Source organism: Eschrichtius robustus, chromosome 13 (genome assembly GCF_028021215.1).
Source record: "Eschrichtius robustus isolate mEscRob2 chromosome 13, mEscRob2.pri, whole genome shotgun sequence".
In the NCBI taxonomy this organism is placed as follows: Eukaryota; Metazoa; Chordata; class Mammalia; order Artiodactyla; family Eschrichtiidae; genus Eschrichtius; species Eschrichtius robustus.
The window spans coordinates 6,830,868-6,848,719 of record NC_090836.1 but is presented as its reverse complement, the minus strand read 5'-3'; the positions used below and the strand labels follow the sequence as shown (position 1 = coordinate 6,848,719).

Below are 17,852 nucleotides of genomic sequence, written 5' to 3'. Positions count from 1 at the left end.
TAGTGATGTAAGCCTCCTGTCTACTCGAAGAAGGTGGTCTTTTCCCCTCCCTCTTTCCTTTGACTACAAAATTGTACCCCACTTAATCCTCAGGGCAGAGCTCCCTCGCCTGCCTGCTTGAATCTCTTACAAGCATCCTATATTAATAAATCTACTTCTTGCCCATCACTTTGTCTCTCGCTGAATTCCTTCTGCGCTGAGACACAAAGAACCTGAGCCTCCGTAAGTCCAGACACCAGTGAGTGATTCTAATTAAAAGACCGGGGGTTCAAGTCCCAATCAGGGTTCTGGCTGGTTTTGAGTCCCGGCCACGTGGGTTCAAGTCCAAATCTGGGTTTAGACTGGGTTTGAGTCCCGGTACGGGGGCTCAAGTCCAAATCTGAGGTGCACGGTTTCAGCAGGAAAAAAAAGATTACTGTTAATAAAAGAAAACTATACATCTCAAGTTAAGGAATTTAGCGCTTTTCTGTGTCTGGGAAGATGCAAGAGTCTGGGCTCACTGAAATCATTCCTTTGATATGCACCTCAGCTATCTGGGGCCTGTATCCTGTGTTTTCACATCCTGAGTTTCCTCGGGTTCACCGTGGGGAGTGGCTGCAGTCTGATGGCTCCTAGATGGCAGGTATTCTTTGTTTCCTTCCTGAGTTCCCTCAGGGCTCACCAGCTCACCCCTGGAGGGCTGCAATTGCTGATGACTGTGACATCCTTTGTTTGCTGATATGGCAGGCAATGTTTTATTTCTCAGTCTCGATTCCATCTACTTCTTTCCATCTTCTGTGACACCTCTCTGGCCCAAACTATTATCATCACTCTCTGGAACTAGTACAGTAGCCTCCTAAATCGTCTTCCTGATTCCACACTCTCTCATCCAACCATCTTTCAAGAGCAGCCACAGTAAGCTTTTTCCAATGTAAAGAGAAGCCTCTGGCTTTTCCTTTTGCTCTTAGGATAAAATGGTTACTCATCACCCCAGCCTAGAAGCAAAGCCTGAAACCGAGCAGGACCCTGTGGGCCCCTCCCTGGTACAAATCCTTTCTGCGTCCCCTGTTTCTTATTTGTAGAAAATAGGCTTCATTCACAAACTTCCCTGAGTTCCAAAGGGCAGGTTCAAACAGTTGCTAATCAGGGAAGGGAGGGAATGCAGAAAAAAGGGAGAGCAGTGAAGAAACAATAGTGCAACCTTGGGGCAGGGTCCTGGTTCCTCCCCAAGGAATATACATAATAATACCTTTGAGGCTTCCCTGATGGCGCAGTGGTTAAGAATCCGCCTGCCAATGCAGGGGACACGGACACGGGTTCGATCCCTGGTCCGGGAAGATCCCACGTGCCGTGGAGCAACTAAGCCCGTGCGCCACAACTACTGAGCCCACGTGCCACAACTACTGAAGCCCGCAGTCCTAGAGCCCATGCACTGCAAGAAGAGAAGCCACCCCAATGAGAAGCCCATGCACCTCAACGAAGAGTAGCCCCCGCTCGCCACAACTAGAGAAAGCCCGTGCACGGCAACGAAGACCCAAATGCAGCAAAAAATAAATAAATTAATAAATTAAAATAATAATAATAATACCTTTGAGCTCTTCTGCAGGAACTAAGGCCCCCACCCAGGTGGAGGATGGCACCGCCCTGTTACCTCACCACCAACCAATCAGAAGAAAGTCACACCCTGTAGCCCTCACCCCAAATTTTGCCTATAAAAAATTTCTCCCCCCAGACCATCAGGAAGTTCTGGGATTTTGAGCCCAGGCCACCTGTTCTCCTTGCTTGGCCCTGCAATAAACTTTTCTTTGCTCCAAACGCCAACATTTTGGTTTGTTTGGCCTCACCATGCATTGGGCACGTGAACTTGTGTTCTGTAGCAAGCCCAGCAAGGTCTGTCATGACCTTTGCTATTGAGCTCCAGCCACACTTGGGTCACAGGGCCAGTTCTGAAACCGTGCAACCCAGATTGGGACTTGAACCCACGGTTTTTAAATTGAGATCACACACCTGGTCTCAGGACTTAATGAAGCTCAGGTTCTTCATGTCTCATGGCAGAAAGAATTCAGTGAGAGACAAAGTGATAGGTAAGAAGTGGACTTATTTAGAGAGAAACACACTCCAGAGACAGAGTGTGGAAGGCGAGAGGCCCTGAAATATGAGGGTGGTTAGTTTTTATGGACTGGGTAATTTCATAGGCTAACGAGTGGGAGGATTATTCCAACTATTTTGGGGAAGGGGTGGGGATTTCCAGGAACTGGGCCACTGCCCACTTTTTGGCCTTTTATGGTTAGCCTCAGAACTGTCATGGCGCTGTTGGGTGTGTCATTTAGCATGCTAATATATTACAATGAGTGTATAATGAGGCTCAAGGTCCACTGGAAATCGAAACTTCTGCCATCTTGGACCTGGTTGGTTCTAACCAGTTTTTGTCATGTCCTATGGCTACATCATTCTTTTAAAGGTTGTGCCCTGCCCCCTTCCCTCCTGTTTCAGTTCCTTCTCCCACCCAACTCCCTCCTTCTTGTGGCTTTCACTTATATTCTTTTCTTTTGTGTGGAACTCTTAACTAACACCTTGATACTGAACCAAACTTGGATCTGCTTGCCCATGCACAGTAAAGCCAATCTAATGACACCAGGTTGTGGTGAAGGAAAATGCAGTGTTTATTGCAGGGCTGCAAGAGAGGAGCCCAGGGCAGCTGGTGCTTAAAACACTCAAACTTTCCATGGGTTTCAGCAAAGCAATTTTAAAGGCCAGGTGAGGAAGGGGGAGTCCCAGTGTATGTGATCAGCTTGTGCACAATTTTCTGAATGGTGAGGTAACAGGCCCGTGTCACAGGGGTCAACATTATCAATCCTTAGGTGCCAGTAGGCTATGTGTTCATGGCCATCAAGCAGTTAATTTCTTCCACTTGGTGGTGGTTCTAGCATCTATGAAACAACTCAGGAAATGTGCATCAGATACTATCATCTAGGTACTTTGGAGAGGAGCTATAAAACAGAGTCTATGTGGGAGGGGTCTCTCCCAGGAAGGCCCATAGGGTCCTGCTCGGTTACATCCTGAGGTCTTCTAGGCCTTCTCAGAAAGGCCATTCTTTTTTTCTTTTTCTTTAATTAATTAATTAATTTTATTTATTTATTTTTGGCCGCCTTGGGTCTTCATTGCTGCACGTGGGCTTTCTCTAGTTGCGGCGAGTGGGCGCTACTCTTTGTTGCGGTGCGCGGGCTTCTCATTGCGGTGGCTTCTCTTGTTGCGGAGCACAGGCTCTAGGCGCGCGGGCTTCAGTAGTTGTGGCTCGCCGACTCAATAGTTGTGGCTCGAGGGCTCTAGAGCGCAGACTCAGTAGTTGTGGTGCACACGCTTAGTTGCTCTGCAGCATGTGGGATCTTCCTGGACCAGGGCTCGAACCCGTGTCCCTGGCATTGGCAGGCGGATTCTTAACCACTGTGCCACCAGAGAAGTCCAGAAATGCCATTCTTAACCATAATCTAAATTAGGATTCCCTCTTACCGGGCCCTGCTTTTCCTTGATGGCAGCAAACACAATTTGTCTTTATACCTGAATTTGTGGATGAGTTTGTTCCTTTCCAAATGTCATCAAGTACTTCTATGTCAGACTCTTCTAACTCCAACAGACCTTCAGTTTCGCTCTGCATCCCTACTGCCCAGGCCCAGTGCATGCCACATAGTAAGTGCTCAATAAATACTTGCAGAATGAGTATTAAATGTGATTTTTAAAAGTAATTAAGAACTTCCTGCCCTCAATTTGGATTTGCTGTATAGATGAAATGCCTTTAGCTCCTCCCTCCACTTAGTGAATCACTAATGAGTGAACAAAGGACAAGCCAGGGAGCTAGCCCCACTTAGGATTCACTAGAAGGAAGTGAAGGCCCTGAAGGATATAAAGGTGGAGAAAAACTAGAAAAAGTTGTCAGTCTTTTAAAAATTAGCAATGATAAACAAAGGGGCATTCGATTTGGCAAGTAAGACTTTTGATGACTGACTGACCTAGGCTGGCCGAGTTTAAGAGGGAGTGGGTTTTGTAGGCGTGCTCCTTTCCCCTGCAGTTTCTAGCATAACCTGGGTGTCTCCTACTTACGGCCTCGCGCTCCTCCCAGGTGAACACAAATACTGTCTCCTGTGGAGGGTCCCTAGACAGAACTACGCTGACCGTGGGAAGAGGAGAGACATGGGGAAGTACGGACCGTTTTTTGAGTGATGGAGGAAGGAAGCCCTTCAAACGTAGATAAACTCCATTAGCCTCCATTAGCGGATCTGCTGAAGCAGATCCTTCTACTCTCCCGTGTAACCCGGAGTTACAGCCGCCCCTCAGCGGCCCTCACTTCCACCCTGGAGCCTTTGTTCCGGCGCTGAATGTTCCAGACGCAAACGCCGGCGCCGGAAGGAGGTGGGCGGCGGCGGGAGCTTGCAGGCCCAAGGCTGCCCTCTGCGGCGGGCGCGGCGGGCGCGGCGGGCGTGGCGTGGCGTGGCGTGGCGTGGCGTGGCGGAGACCGCGTCGCCGCTGCGGCCGCTGGGAGGCGCGCGAGCCACTCGGGCGGCCCGTCCGCCGCGCCTGCGCACGTAATCGCGCACGTGACCGACACCCCGAGGAGTCAGCGTGTCCCGCCTCCCGCTGCGCCGCGGTTACGTAGCCGGCGCCCGGGCGGTAGCGCGGGTGTCACGTCTGCTTCAGGGCGCGTTTCTTGCAGCCGCCATTTCGTCCCCGCCCGGGGGTTGGGCGCAGTGGCTTCTCATTTTTTGAGCCCCGTTGCTGCCGTTTACCAGCTCTAGTCACAGAGAAGTCGTTTAACCTTTCGGACCCTCGCTTTATGAATCTGTAAACATTGGGCCGTCTTTGTTGTGGGGATTAAATGAGATGTGGTGGGGTTTCATCATAGGCACCCTTAGCGTGAGCCCAATAATTCTCAGATTAAATAGGGCGGAAGGTCTCCAGCCACCGTTCCACGCGAGCGGGAGGAGGCGGGAGACTGGACTCTGTGCTCTCGGCCGGTTCTCAGCCTCTCATTGTGTGTTTCTTGGGAGGCTGACTGGGTTCTAGTGTTTTGCTTTTTAAGCTAGATTCCAGTGTTTTAAGATGCCTCTTTTCCGCATAACACGACCCACCTGAAGGCAGTCTAACCATTTCATCTGGCGCCCAACCGAAGAAACAGATATCCCTTCCCATGCTGGAAGAAAAATGAGCTTACTTAAGGAGGGGCAGTGTGTCCATCTCCAACGTGGCACATGAGTATGATCTCAAGATCTTATGTGGGTCTTCCCTGGTGGCACAGTGGTTAAGAATCCACCTGCCAATGCAGGGGACCCGGGTTCAAGCCTTGGTCCAGGTAGATCCCACATCTTCCTGGGTGGAGCAACTACGCCTGTGCGCCACAACTACTGAGCCTGCCCTCTAGAGCCTGTGAGCCACAACTACTGAGTCGGCGAGCCACAACTACTGAAGCCCACGTGCCTAGAGCCTGTGCTCTGCAACAAGAGAAACCACCGAAGTCAGATAATCGCGCATCTCAGCGAAGAGTAGCCCCCTCGCCGCTACTAGAGGAAGCCGGCGTGCAGCAGCCATAAGTAAATAAGTAAAATTTATTTTAAAAAAAATCACATGTGCAATCAAGAGTCAACAGATTCGTGAAGCCAGGTCATCAAGTTCTGTAACTGTTAAAGTGACAGCAAAGTACATGTGATAAATCTTTAAAACCACTAAACTTATTCCTGGAAGAAATGAAGCAGAAGTATGTGCCTCACAATGGCCATACATGGCAGAAAAGGAAAAAGAAAAGCTCTTGGTCTCAAGTCACAGTTCACACCTCCTGCCAGAGAAGACAGCCTTGGGATGGAAGGATTTCAAAACCAGCCAAGGATGGCATAACAGTTTTAGAAACCAAAAACGTTCAAACTGTTGATGAGGCTGTATCAGTGGAGGAACAGGAAGCAAAAGCCACCCAGAGTTACTAAAAAGAAGTATTGGGCAAAGGGCTAGCTTCCAGAATATAATGAGGCTGGTATCTTCTGATGGGGAAATGCCCAACTGCCATTAAAGTTCCAAACTAGAAACACAAGGCCCTGGTTTGATAGCAACTAATGACCTTGTGACCACCTCTCTCTTCTTCTCTCCTGGTGGCAGTGTAGCACTCTGTTTAATAAAGCCAGAGAGTTCTACAGAGGTACAAATCCCAGTGGCCCCCCCCCCATTTGTTTTTTGTTTTTTGTTTTTTGTTTTTTTGCTGTACTCTAGCAATCAAATGCAAAGCCCTGGGTGGCTGCAGCACTTTTCCTGATTTGGTTTTGCAGTTTACATTCTAGAAGCCAAGTAGGATCTCAGAGAGAAAAGCCTTGGCTTTGTTGTTGCTGCTCACGGGCGGCAGTACCACTCTGAGGTACCACACACTTTATGAGTGTGCTCATAAAGGCTTTGAAGTCTTCTTCCCTCTAACATCACCCCTATCCTTCATTCTGCTGATTAAGCATGAGTTGCTGTTTCAAAGGCACATGCATGAGGCTGAGATTCCTCCTTGACTCCCAGAACCAATTGAATGCTAACCCTGATCTTAATGTGGTCATGAGTTAGAAGAGTTGAAAGTGTTCCAGTATTGCCAGTTGCATCCTTTATATTAAGCAGGCATGGAAACAACCAAGCCTCGAACAGTCCCTGCTTGTTGGGAAGAATGTGTTTAGTATTTTAAGGGTTTTCTATTGACAAAGAAGTGAAACTCACTGTTTGGCCTAACAAGTGGATCATTATGGCTTTGTGGAGGAAATTAAAGAACTTAAGAGCCACAGAGAAACACTAATAAAAAGCTGAGGAACTGATAAAATCATCCCCGGAAGATAAAGATAGGAAGGACAGGAAGAGAAGAACAGTTCAAATCTTCATAAACTTGTTGAAGTGTTCCATGCTGTAAAATACCTGAATGATTTAATTTCTGAATAAAATCCCTCCATGGAGAGAAACCTGAAAATTACATTTGGTTAAATCTATGCATTGTAATTCCTTGTAACCTGGCAATTCTGCACAGTAAGTATGCACCCAACAAAAATGAGTGCCTAGGTCCATCAAAAGACTCTGCGATACTGTACGTAGTAGCTTTCTCTATAATAGCTGAAAATGGAAACAACTCACATGTCCATCAACAGTAGAATAGGTAAACTGTGGTATATCCATACAACGGAATACTGTAAAATGATGGAAGTAATGAGCTACGTTTTCATACAACAACATGGACGTAAAAGTTAAAATTACTTGTAGCATTGTGGAACATTTGAGCTATTACCAACAAATGTTTGAGCAGTTCAAGATTCGGTGGCAACAATTGGTGAAGAAACGTTTTAAACCACCAGCAGCTGAGCAGCTGCAATTTCTCAAGCTAAACAGGAGTTGGCCTTGGATTAGGCTTGGTATCTGACCCCCAAAACATGATGTCTTTATTTTTGTTGTCACGTTGGCAAGGATATCCAGGTTGGGTGGATGACAAGTGTTCAAGTGTTCAGGTTCTTTCTTTTTTTTTTTTTTGCCACGCCTTGCAGCATGTGGAACCTTAGTTCCTGGATCAGGAATTGAACCCGTGCCGCCTGCAGTGGAAGCGTGGAGTCTTGACCGCTGGACCGCCAGGGAAGTCCCCACATCTTTCTTTTTAATATGCTTTCTTCTTTCTCTTTAATTAAAACAATGTAAAATGTTATTCTGTACATCACTGTATGTGTACTGCCATGTATTGTATTTTACCTGAAACTGACATATGCTGTACCTAATAGATGGGGTAAGTAAGGTGTTTTCAAGGGTAATTTTAACTCTGAGACAAACCTGTCACCTTACCTCTGCCGACTCTCTACCCCCTAAAAATGTGAAGCGTGTAGCACAGTGCCTGACACACAGGAAGTGCCAGTTCAGCACCTTCAGCCTGGACACCCACTTTCCACAATCCACACGCACTCTCTCACTAAAACTGCCGATGACCCAAAAAATCATGTATGTAATCAAACCTGAATTGTCTGCTGTGCTGTGTCCTCCTTGACCCTCTCCTCACTCTACACATTCTCTCCAGGGCTCCTCTTGTTCTCATAGTTCTGGCTAAAGGCTGATACACTCCCCAGTCCAGGCCTCTCACTGCCCCCTCCAGCCCCGCCATTTTCTTTTTCTTTTCCAGACCTGCCACTGTCAAGCGTGTTCTGGATGGTTCCATTGGGTTGTTGCTCAGGCACCTCAAGAACACGTCCTAAAGTGAACTCACCATCTCTCTCTCCCACCCTCCTGCCCCTGCCCCCATCGGCTCCTCTTTCTGTCATCTCCGTCTTCTCGTGGCACCACCTTCCAAAAAAAGTCTTCCAGGCTAGAAAACTTCCCTTTCTCTCTCTCCTTTCCCTGGCCTCAGCATCTAATCAGTCACCAGGTCTTGCAGTTTCATCAGTGTTTCTTGAATTCTTTTCATCCTTATTTCGACTGCCCTATTCCAGGCTCTCAACACTTGTCACCTGGGCCGCTCCACTGCTGCCAGGATGGTTTTTCTAAAAGGAGTTTCTGACCATGTTCCTCTCCCGCCTCTCTCCTACGTGGCTCCCCCATTACCCATCTGTCCTACAGGGTAACATTTGCATTCTTAACTTGGCCTGCAAGCCCTCCTGATCTCACACCGACTTCCCTAGGCTTGCATCTCACGCTGCAGCAACCCTGAAATCTTCCAAGTTCCTCAAACCCAGCTACCGCTTCTGTTTTATTTTCATGTTGACCTCTCAGTCTGAATGTCTTATTCATGCAGCAACTCTAATCCAACCTCCAGTCCTGCAGAACCACCTCTCAGGCAAATTCCTTGTCATTCTTAAAGATTCAGCCCAGGGACTTTCCTGGTGGTCCAGTGGGTAAGACTTTGCGCTCCCAGTACAGGGGGCCTAGGTTCGATCCCTGGTGGGGGAACTAGATCCCACATGCATGCCGCAACTAAGAAGTCCACATGCCACAACTAAGATACGGTGTGCCACAACTAAGACCCCAGGCAGCCTAAATAAATAAATAATAAATAAATAAATACTAAAAAAAAAAAAAGGATTCAGCCTGGTGTCATCTCCTCCAGGACACTTTCCTTTCTGAACTGCTTGATCTCTGGTTAGGAGTCCCACCCTTTTTACTCCTATAGTACTTTCTGGATATCCAGAATTTTATCTACCGCACGATAGATAAACTGTTTCATAAATGTCCTTGTAACTTCCTTGAGGATTCCCTGCTTAATCCTCAGTGCTCAGCACAAATGATTAGATTTGAACTGGAAACTGTTCTAAGTGCTTTACATGTATATAGCCTCACTGAATCCTCACTAGAGCCTATGCAGTAGATACCAATAGTATCTCCATTTTACAGAGGGAGAAACAGGCATGAGGAGGTTAGTAAATTTGCCTAAGGTCCCCTGCATACGGGCCTTCAGGTCTTCACACCCAGTCAGCCTGGCTCCACAGCTGGCATCATTTACCACTAATATTGCCTCTCTATAAAGTGGGCACTTAGTAAATGTTAAGGAAACAGGAATAGCTATGCTTAGTGAGTACAAACTATCTAGCAGACTCTGTGCTAAGTGCTTCACCTGGATTATCTCAACTCCACAACAACCCTGTGAGGTAAGTACCATCATTATTCCCATTTTACGTAAGAGAAAACAGGTTTAGAGAAGTCTGGCAACCTCTCCAAGGTCAGAGAACTAATTAGTGGTATAGCTTCACTCACAACCAAGGTCTTATCCACACACTCTACCAGATGAGGCTGACAGCTCAGGAATGGATCGACGGGTAGCATGAAGGCTAGAACAGCACGCAGACCCATGACGCCTACCTCTCAGAGCCAGAAACCCAAGAGTTCAGAACCTCAGGCACAGAGCAGGCTGACTCACAACCCGGGTCAGAAAAAGATCAGCCCAGTGACAGTGACCCAGAATCACCAGGACTCGGAAATAGATGTCACCACAGTGGAAGCCCTTCCTTGACCTCCTGTCCCATATCCCTAGGGGCTCAGGAGCTGCTGGCCCAGGAGGCTCAAAGTTCTTGACGGCGGAGAACAGACCTCCAAAGCGATGATACCATGAAAGGGTCAACTCCGAGCTTGGGCGGCCAGGGGCGGACTCCATAGAAGCCGGGTAAGATTCAAGCGCCCGGCCCGCCTCCTCGCGGGGGCGGGGCCTCGGGGCGAGGAGCGGCCTGGGACTGTGACCAGAGGTTTACGGCCCGGGAATGGGCTCTACGCGCTACGTGCCCCCGGCGGCCCAGGCCGGAGCCGAGTGTTAACCGCCCCTCGAGGGGCCCCGCGGGGGCGCGGTCTCGGGGCGGGGCGCGACCTGAGACGGTGATGAGAGAGTTAACCGCCCGGAGGGGCCGTGGGGGCGGGGCCTCGGGGCGGGGCGAGGCCTGGGGGAGGTGCTGGCGGCGGAAGAGGCCGGCGGTCTGCGCTCGGCGCGCTTTGGCAACTTTAGGCTGGGCTGCTCCCGAGGGCTGGCGACCTCCCGGCACGGGAAGCCGAGCGAGGTTCGAGGGCGGTGACAGGGGTGCGGGGCGCGCGAGGGGGAAGGTCCCTCGACAGGCCGAAAGGCGGCGAACTCGCGAGTCTCGAGAGACCGGGACAGGTGGGTGAGGGCAGGGTAGTGATGGGCCTGGGAGCTTTGGGGGAGCAAAGAGGGAGGAGCGGGGCGGTGAGCAAACCTGGGGAAAGGATGGGGTGCCTGTGTGAGGAGTCCCCTCCAGGATCCCTCGCTTCACACACTCTTTTCTCCCAACTCCTCTCTAGGTCGATCCCGACCGGGAGCTCGACTTTCAGAAGAGAGACGCCCCAGCAAGCCTCTTTAGGGGAGTTCTCCAGCTCCTCACCTCCATGGGCCAGACAGCCTCGGCAGGGGGCGGCAGCAGCAGCACCCACACGCCGCAGGCCCTGTACCCTGACCTGTCTTGTCCCGAGGGCTTGGAGGAGCTGCTCTCGGCTCCCCCTCCTGACCTGGGGGCCCAACGGCGCCACGGCTGGAACCCCAAGGACTGCTCAGAGAACATCGAGGTCAAGGAAGGGGGGTTGTGCTTTGAACGGCGGCCCGTGGCCCAGAGCACTGATGGGGCCCGGGGTAAGAGGGGCTACTCGAGGGGCTTGCACGCCTGGGAGATCAGCTGGCCCCGGGAGCAGAGGGGCACCCACGCTGTGGTGGGCGTGGCCACGGCCCTGGCGCCGCTGCAGGCTGACCACTATGCGGCGCTGCTGGGCAGCAACAGCGAGTCGTGGGGCTGGGACCTTGGGCGCGGGAAGCTGTACCATCAGAGCAAGGGGCCCGAGGCCCCCCGATATCCAGCCGGGCCGCAGGGTGAGCAGCTGGAGGTGCCGGAGAGGCTGCTGGTGGTTCTGGATATGGAGGAGGGAACTCTGGGCTACGCTATTGGGGGCACCTACTTGGGGCCGGCCTTCCGCGGACTGAAGGGCAGGACCCTCTATCCAGCAGTAAGCGCTGTCTGGGGCCAGTGCCAGGTCCGCATCAGCTACCTGGGCGAAAGGAGAGGTGAGGCCTGGGGCAGGTGTGGGGAGAGTAAGTTCTGTCACGGGGGTCTGTGGTTTTGGGATGGAAGCTCAACGCCTTACAAGAGCAGAGGGAACTGGCCTTCATCTGACCCGTCTCCTACCCCTATTCAGTGCCAGGAATGGCTAAGAGTCTTCACAGCTGTTACCTAACTCGATCTTCCTAACAGCCATAGAGGTAAAAGTAAGGCTTGGGAAAGCAACTTGCTAGTGAGAGGTGAACCCTCAGAATGGAGTGAAGCCCTGTGGGGATTAGGGCTTCACAGGAGAGATCAGCCCGCGGAGCAAGAGGTGCAAAGGGTTAGATTTGTCCTGGGCTAGGTGTACAAGTCCCAGAGGAAGAGGACTGGCGGTGCCAGGCGCCCAGGGTGTGTACCCGGCTCACTGGGCTCTGACTCTGACACATACCTACTTCCTTCCTCAGTCGAACCCCAGGAAGGAGCCGTTGAGGTCCAGGCACCTGGAAGAGCAGTGAAGGAGGCAGGGCCTTGGGGCTGAGCGGACTTAACTGTTCTGCAGTTGCCGAGTCTGCAGCAGAGGGTGGCCGCCTCTCCCCCGTAGCCCATGGGAGCTATTGTAGAGTGGAGGAGGGCCACCCTTCCTTTCACCTCCTCAGCCCCAGCTCTGGGGCCTCTCTGGATTCAAAGCCTGGGCCAGCTCCACTGTCAGAGCCGCCTCGGCCTGTTGCTTAAGACGGCCTTACTTAGAGCTTCACCCCAACTCCGACCGGGGACGTGTGAGATCCATGATGCGTCCGCCATAAGAGCAGATGCAGAACTTCAGGGCACCGTAGACCTCCCCTGAACCGAGGTGGGAGCAGACTTGCAGCAGGAAAACGGAAGGGACTCTGGGCAGGACCCCGTGGTTTGAGGATGTCTGGCTGGTGGCCGCACCCGTACTTACCTTCCCTCATTCTCTCTCCCAGCCGAGCCACACTCCCTTCTGCACCTGAGCCGCCTGTGTGTGCGCCACGCCCTGGGGGATACGCGGCTAGGCCACGTTTCTGCTCTCCCCCTGCCCCCCGCCATGAAGCGCTACCTGCTCTACCGGTGACCCCTGTGATACCACAGATTGCGCTGGGGCCTTGACCCACGCCTCGGGGGGGGAGGCAGCACTGCTGGCCTAGACCAGCTGCCTGAAGCCGGTGACGCTGGGTCCCACCCCACCCCAAGCTCTGGGGAGCACTACAGCCCCAGGGCCACCCAGAGGGTGGAAGAGAGGGAGCTGTTACTCAAGGCTGTGGCAGCCTGGTACACAAGACATTTCTGCAAGTAAAAGTTGTAAGAGATGTGCTGCTGTAGAAACCTGTTTGTGGTTTTTTGGTTTTTTTTTTTTTTGCACAAGGGTCCCGTGGCTGCGTCAAAAGGGAAAAAGATGATCTGGACAAGTTCAGTGAAGAAGGACACACCCCAAGGCTTAGTGCCAGGTGTTTATTTCCCGCACACGCAGGACTGCTCACAGACACAACACACACAGGCATCGGCACCGTGGCAGGAAGCAGCACCCCGGCCTCAGCAGAGGACAGGGCTTTCTCTCAGCCCCTGCCCTCGTGGCGTGAGATGGGACAGGACGGGGTCTTTCTCCTGCCTTCACTGGGGACTGAGGGGACCCATAAGCAAACACCCCTCCCACCTCTCAGCCAAGGAAAAGCCACCTTGGTGACAGGTTTAGTTCCAGCTGTTACAGTAAGTGGAAGCGGGAGTGGCCTGGTCCCAACCATTACAGGGTAGGGTGTAAACGGTAAAGGAAGAGGTACACTTTGGATTAGGCCACAAGAGGCAGCAGGTGACACCATCAGAAGCACGTGTGAAGGTCGGGGGGCAGTACAGTTACTGGGCTTCTGAGCTACCTAGTCCCTGTCTCAGCAGGAAGGGTAGCAGAGATGGGCGGGGCTTATTGTTTGGCATTGATGATGTCCACGAATTCAGGCTTGAGGGAAGCACCCCCCACAAGGAAGCCATCCACATCAGGCTGGCTTGCCAGCTCCTTGCAGGTTGCCCCAGTCACAGAACCTGGGAAGGGAGAAGAGGGGGAGAGGGCAGGGATGGGAGGGGGTACTCCAGCCCTACCTCCATGTCGAAGAAGGACTCAATCGGGTTCTCAGCCCACTCCACCTCCGGCTGGAACCAAACCCACTTACCCCCATAAATGATGCGGGTGCTCTGAGCCACTGCATCAGAGATGTTGGACTTAAGCCATCCCCGGAGCTTTTCGTGTACTTCCTGGGCCTAGAACAAGAAGCTAGACTAAGACTTTCACTCAAAGGGGCAAAAACCCTGGGCACCAGTGGAGACAGGCAGTGTGGTTTTGGGACAAGAACCCTGGGATCTGAGATAGAACACCAGGGCTTCGATCCCACCCAGGTCCTGGAATGGATGTCCTTTGACATGTCACTCTCTTTTCTCCTGTCTTTTTTTTTAATTAACACCTTTATTGGAGTATAATTGCTTTACAATGGTGTGTTGGTTTCTGCTTTATAACAAAGTGAATCAGCTGTACGTATACATATATCCCCATATCTCTTCCCTCTTGTGTCTCCCTCACTATCCCACCCCTCTTGGTGGTCACAAAGCACCGAGCTGATCTCCCTGTGCTATGCGGCTGCTTCCCACTAGCTATCTATTTTACATTTGGTAGTGTATGTATGTCCATGCCACTCTCTCACTTCGTCCCAGCTTACCCTTCCCCCTCCCCTCTCCTGTCTTTTAAATGAGGGGTTGGCCCAGGTGGTCTCCATGACCCTCCAGTTCTACCAAGGCAGGGGAGATGAGGGTAGGGCTCCTGGGCTTGGTTACCTGTTGGGGTGTCGCAGTCTTGCCAGTACCAATGGCCCACACAGGCTCATAGGCCAGGACAACCTTGCCCCAGTCCTTCACATTATCTGTGGGACAGAGATCACAGGTGGAAGGGTGAACAGGAAGGAGATAGCCAGCTGTTTCCCCAGGGAATGAGTGACGGGGGCTCATAGGCTCATAGGCCAGGACATAGGCTCATAGGCCAGGACAACCTTGCCCCAGTCCTTCACATTATCTGTGGGACAGAGATCACAGGTGGAAGGGTGAACAGGAAGGAGATAGCCAGCTGTTTCCCCAGGGAATGAGTGACGGTGGCCTACTGCCCCCTGGCGGCCGTTAGAGGAACTCCAAGTGGCATCTATACCATCAGGGCAGGAGCAGAAGTGATAAGGATACAAGGGTTCTCACCCTCCCCTTTCCTGCATCAGCGTGGGGATCAAGTCAGGCTGCAGGGCATCTGACCCCACCCTCTGTGCCTCCGTAGCCCTGGCTAGGCTCAAAGGTCCCTTTCTCCAGAGATACCTGCGATGACCTTGGTTTGCTCGAAAACGACCTTCTCAGTGATGCCAGCTTCCCTCTCATCTAGCTTCTCCCCAATGCAGGCGATTACTCCAAGTCCCTCTGCCAGGGCGTGAGCCACCTTCTGCCCAATCAGCTGTTGAGGAACAGACTCGGTGAGACACCTGTCTTGGGATAAGCCATCTCTTATCTCCTCTCCTGGTTACTAACCTCATCTGACTCCCCAAAGACATGCCTTCTCTCCGAGTGCCCCAGGACCACCCACGTGGCTCCACAGTCTTTGATCATGCCAGGGCTAAAGGAAGAGAACAAGCCACGGTTCAGCAGGGAGCCCACCCTGTCGCTTTCCCCTTCATGAGAATAATGAGGGCTGCGTCCACCACCCACCCACACCTCACCTGATCTCCCCCGTAAAGGCCCCATTAGCCACTTTGTAGCAGTTCTGCGCAGCCACTGCAATCTTGGGATCTAGCTTCTGCCGGGCGAAGTCAATGAAGACGGTGGGGGGTGCGCAAACCACCTCTGAGGGATGAGATGGTGACAGAGGGGATGAGGTCACAGGAAGCCTTCATTCCCCAGACCCCATCCAGTGTTCGGGAGCCCCCTAGCCTTCACCACTTTCTTAGTTCTGCTTTTGCCCTTTTTCACACCAGCACGATAATCTCTGTTCGCTCTGCAGCTCAGGCTGGGCCTGGACCCAACTCTTTGAGCCTTCCAGGTACCCCTGAGAGGCCATGGCCCTTGCCCTGCCCTCTGCTCTTTTAACAGCTATGGCTCCGATTTCCCCAGGCTATTCTGGGCCTGGGCACCTCCTAGACTCAACATTCTCTGGGGGCCGACCCCGCCTCCCTTCTAAAATAGCCCATCCCCACCTTCGGAACCGGGCCAGGCAAGGATTTTTAGCAAAAGCAGAAGGGGCCAACTCCTGGGGTTTGTACTGGCGTCTTTGGGGGTAATAAACCAGAAGGGGATGCCTCTTGATCAGACCCGGGGTTCTGTGACTTAGGTGCGTGGGAGGGGAAGAGCTGAGGACTGCACTCTGCCGTGGGTGGCAGCGAGCCGACTGGCTCATAGAGGCTTTGCGCTTTCCCGTTTCCAGGCTGGAGAAAGCGGTAGGATCGCTCTTCACTCCCAAATGGCTCAGCCCCTTCCGCGGAAGGCAGGAGTCATGCAGGCCGCCGAGGGGAAAGGGTCAGAGCGGTAGCTCAGGAGGCCAAAGCCACTCGGCCGCCCAGGCAAGGCGCGGGGAGGAGTCTCGGGCTACGTGCGGCGGCGCACGGAGCCCGCGCCTAGGGGGCAGCTTAAGCCAGTACTCAGCCTCCTCCCCCACACACCGGGCTGCCGCCGGCCTCTCCCGATCGCCCGCAGGGGCTGGTCTCCGCTTCCATCCCTGGCTCTCGGCGGGTGCAGCCCCCGTCCGCGCCCCGGGGCCACCATCCTCCCGAAGACCCACAGCCGGAGGGCACCGTGAGATGCGGCCCCGCCTTTCTGCGTCGACACACCCCGGGTCCTGCGGCCGCGGGGCCAAGGCCCGGACCCCGACAGCCCTGGTCCCCAGCCGTGCACGCAGGGCCACACGGACACCGGCTAAGAGAGCTCGGGAGAGGGCGCCGCCACGCCGGACCTCCCACCCCGGCCCTCCCTGGCCAAGGCTCACCGGTGTCGGCCGGCACCTTGGCCGCGTTCAGAGTGTTGATGAGCTCCCCCAGATTGTTCTTCCGCCCGTTCATCTTCCAGTTCCCCCCCACGAAGAACTTCCTGGAGGGCGCCATTGCGATGAAGCCGGCACACTAAAGGTCAGGAGCAACGCGCAGCCGCGTCCACTGGCCGCTTATATAGAGCGCGGAGAGGCAGAGCTCCGCCCCCCCCCGCGTCCTCTGCCATGGCTGGCCCGGCCCGAGGAAGCCCTGCCCCCCGGCCCCGCCCGCCGCCCGCGGAGGCCCTGCCCCCGGCCCCGCCCGCCGCCCGCGTTGCGAAGTTCTGACGTTACCACCATACTTGCAGCAACGTTCCAGGGCTGGCTGGGGCTCACAGTCGCTTCAGCCGCAATTGCCAGACTTTGGGGAGAAGGCGAGAGCTGTGCGCCTGGCAGGCACTCAGGGGAGCCCCCTGTTCACGGCTGCAGCCCCCCAGAGGGCCAGAGGGATCCCAAAGGGGGCGCTGGCTGCAGGCCCGGCCACTCCACTCCCAGGCTTGGCCTCAGAGCCCTGAGGGGCTTCTCTCCCAATTCTGGGAAAATGAACCCCCTCCCCCCCATCGGAGCGGCCACATCCCTGACTGCTGAGCAGGCACCTTTGACCTACCAGGGCGAGCCCAGCGCAACAGAAATTGGGCAAGTAACAGGGTTCAGAGGCGGAGGGACGGCCCACGTTGGCTGGAGACGGTGCAGCTAAGAAAGAGGCAGTTCACAAGTCTGCCCTGCCCCCAGGAGTACCCCACTTTTTAAAAAAAAATTATTCTATTATATTTATTTATTTATTTATTTATGGCTGCGTTGGGTCTTCGTTGCTGCGCGTGGGCTTTCTCTAGATGCGATGAGCGGGGGCTACTCTTCGTTGTGGTGCGCAGGCTTCTCATTGCGGTGGCTTCTCTTGTTGCGGAGCACGGGGTTCAGTAGTTGTGGCTCGCGGGCTCTAGAGCGCAGGCTCAGTAGTAGTTGTGGCACACGGGCTTAGTTGCTCTGTGGCATGTGGGATCTTCCCGGACCAGGGCTCGAACCCGTGTCCCCTGCATTGGCAGGCGGATTCTTAACCACTGCGCCACCAGGGAAGTCCATGGAGTACCCCACTTTTCACTCCAGCGGGCCAAGGACTGACAAGGGACTGCAGGGCCTGGGGCCCAGGGCTCCCTAGCCACTGGGGACATTTGGGAGGTACCCATTTGGGCCCCCTCTCCTGTGATGGCTGGAAGGAAGGACTCTTCACCCCATCTGTGCTCTGTGTCACCCCACTCCACTTTTCTTCATCTGACAGCCCGCACCCCTCAGCTTTCCTCTACTCCCCCAGTGCTCACCTCACC

General features: G+C 53.4%; 2 protein-coding genes across 8 annotated transcripts; one reads left to right on the top strand and one right to left on the bottom strand.

The window, feature by feature from the left end:
* Window positions 1-9,545: 9,545 nt before the first annotated feature.
* Window positions 9,546-12,783, top strand: SPSB2 (splA/ryanodine receptor domain and SOCS box containing 2). Of its 7 annotated transcripts, none has more exons than XM_068560608.1 (3): window positions 9,546-9,596; window positions 9,980-10,108; window positions 10,753-12,549. In XM_068560608.1, the coding sequence occupies exon 3, from the start codon at window positions 10,837-10,839 to the stop codon at window positions 11,671-11,673; it is 837 nt and encodes a 278-aa protein (XP_068416709.1). In that variant the 5' UTR covers window positions 9,546-9,596; window positions 9,980-10,108; window positions 10,753-10,836; the 3' UTR covers window positions 11,674-12,549. The 7 variants fall into 7 exon arrangements, 6 of the variants coding, with proteins under 6 accessions (XP_068416709.1, XP_068416710.1, XP_068416713.1 ...); XR_011075965.1 differs by lacking the exons at window positions 9,546-9,596; window positions 9,980-10,108 and adding an exon at window positions 10,411-10,591 and having other exon boundaries at window positions 10,753-12,330; window positions 12,446-12,517; XM_068560613.1 differs by lacking the exons at window positions 9,546-9,596; window positions 9,980-10,108 and adding an exon at window positions 10,411-10,591 and having other exon boundaries at window positions 10,753-11,503; window positions 12,446-12,783.
* A 153-nt stretch (window positions 12,784-12,936) lies between these two features.
* TPI1 (triosephosphate isomerase 1) lies at window positions 12,937-16,650 on the bottom strand. The gene is made up of 7 exons (XM_068560724.1): window positions 16,492-16,650; window positions 15,233-15,356; window positions 15,045-15,129; window positions 14,838-14,970; window positions 14,316-14,401; window positions 13,661-13,748; window positions 12,937-13,532 (listed from the first exon to the last, which is right to left on the bottom strand). Exons 1-7 carry the CDS (start codon window positions 16,604-16,606, stop codon window positions 13,414-13,416), a joined length of 750 nt encoding a protein of 249 aa, XP_068416825.1. The 5' UTR covers window positions 16,607-16,650; the 3' UTR covers window positions 12,937-13,413.
* Window positions 16,651-17,852: the final 1,202 nt, after the last annotated feature.

What these genes read in the sequence shown, in the direction of transcription:
- SPSB2 (XM_068560608.1), top strand. Translation starts at nt 10,837, where the DNA reads ATGGGCCAGACAGCCTCGGCAGGGGGCGGCAGCAGCAGCACCCACACG.
- TPI1 (XM_068560724.1), bottom strand. Translation starts at nt 16,606, where the DNA reads ATGGCGCCCTCCAGGAAGTTCTTCGTGGGGGGGAACTGGAAGATGAAC. An exon ending in GCAAACCAAGGTCATCGCAG is followed by an intron (nt 14,402 to 14,837) that starts GTATCTCTGGAG and finishes TCTGTCCCACAG; the next exon opens with ATAATGTGAAGGACTGGGGC. An exon ending in CACCCGCATCATTTATGGGG is followed by an intron (nt 13,533 to 13,660) that starts GTAAGTGGGTTT and finishes CTCCCTTCCCAG; the next exon opens with GTTCTGTGACTGGGGCAACC.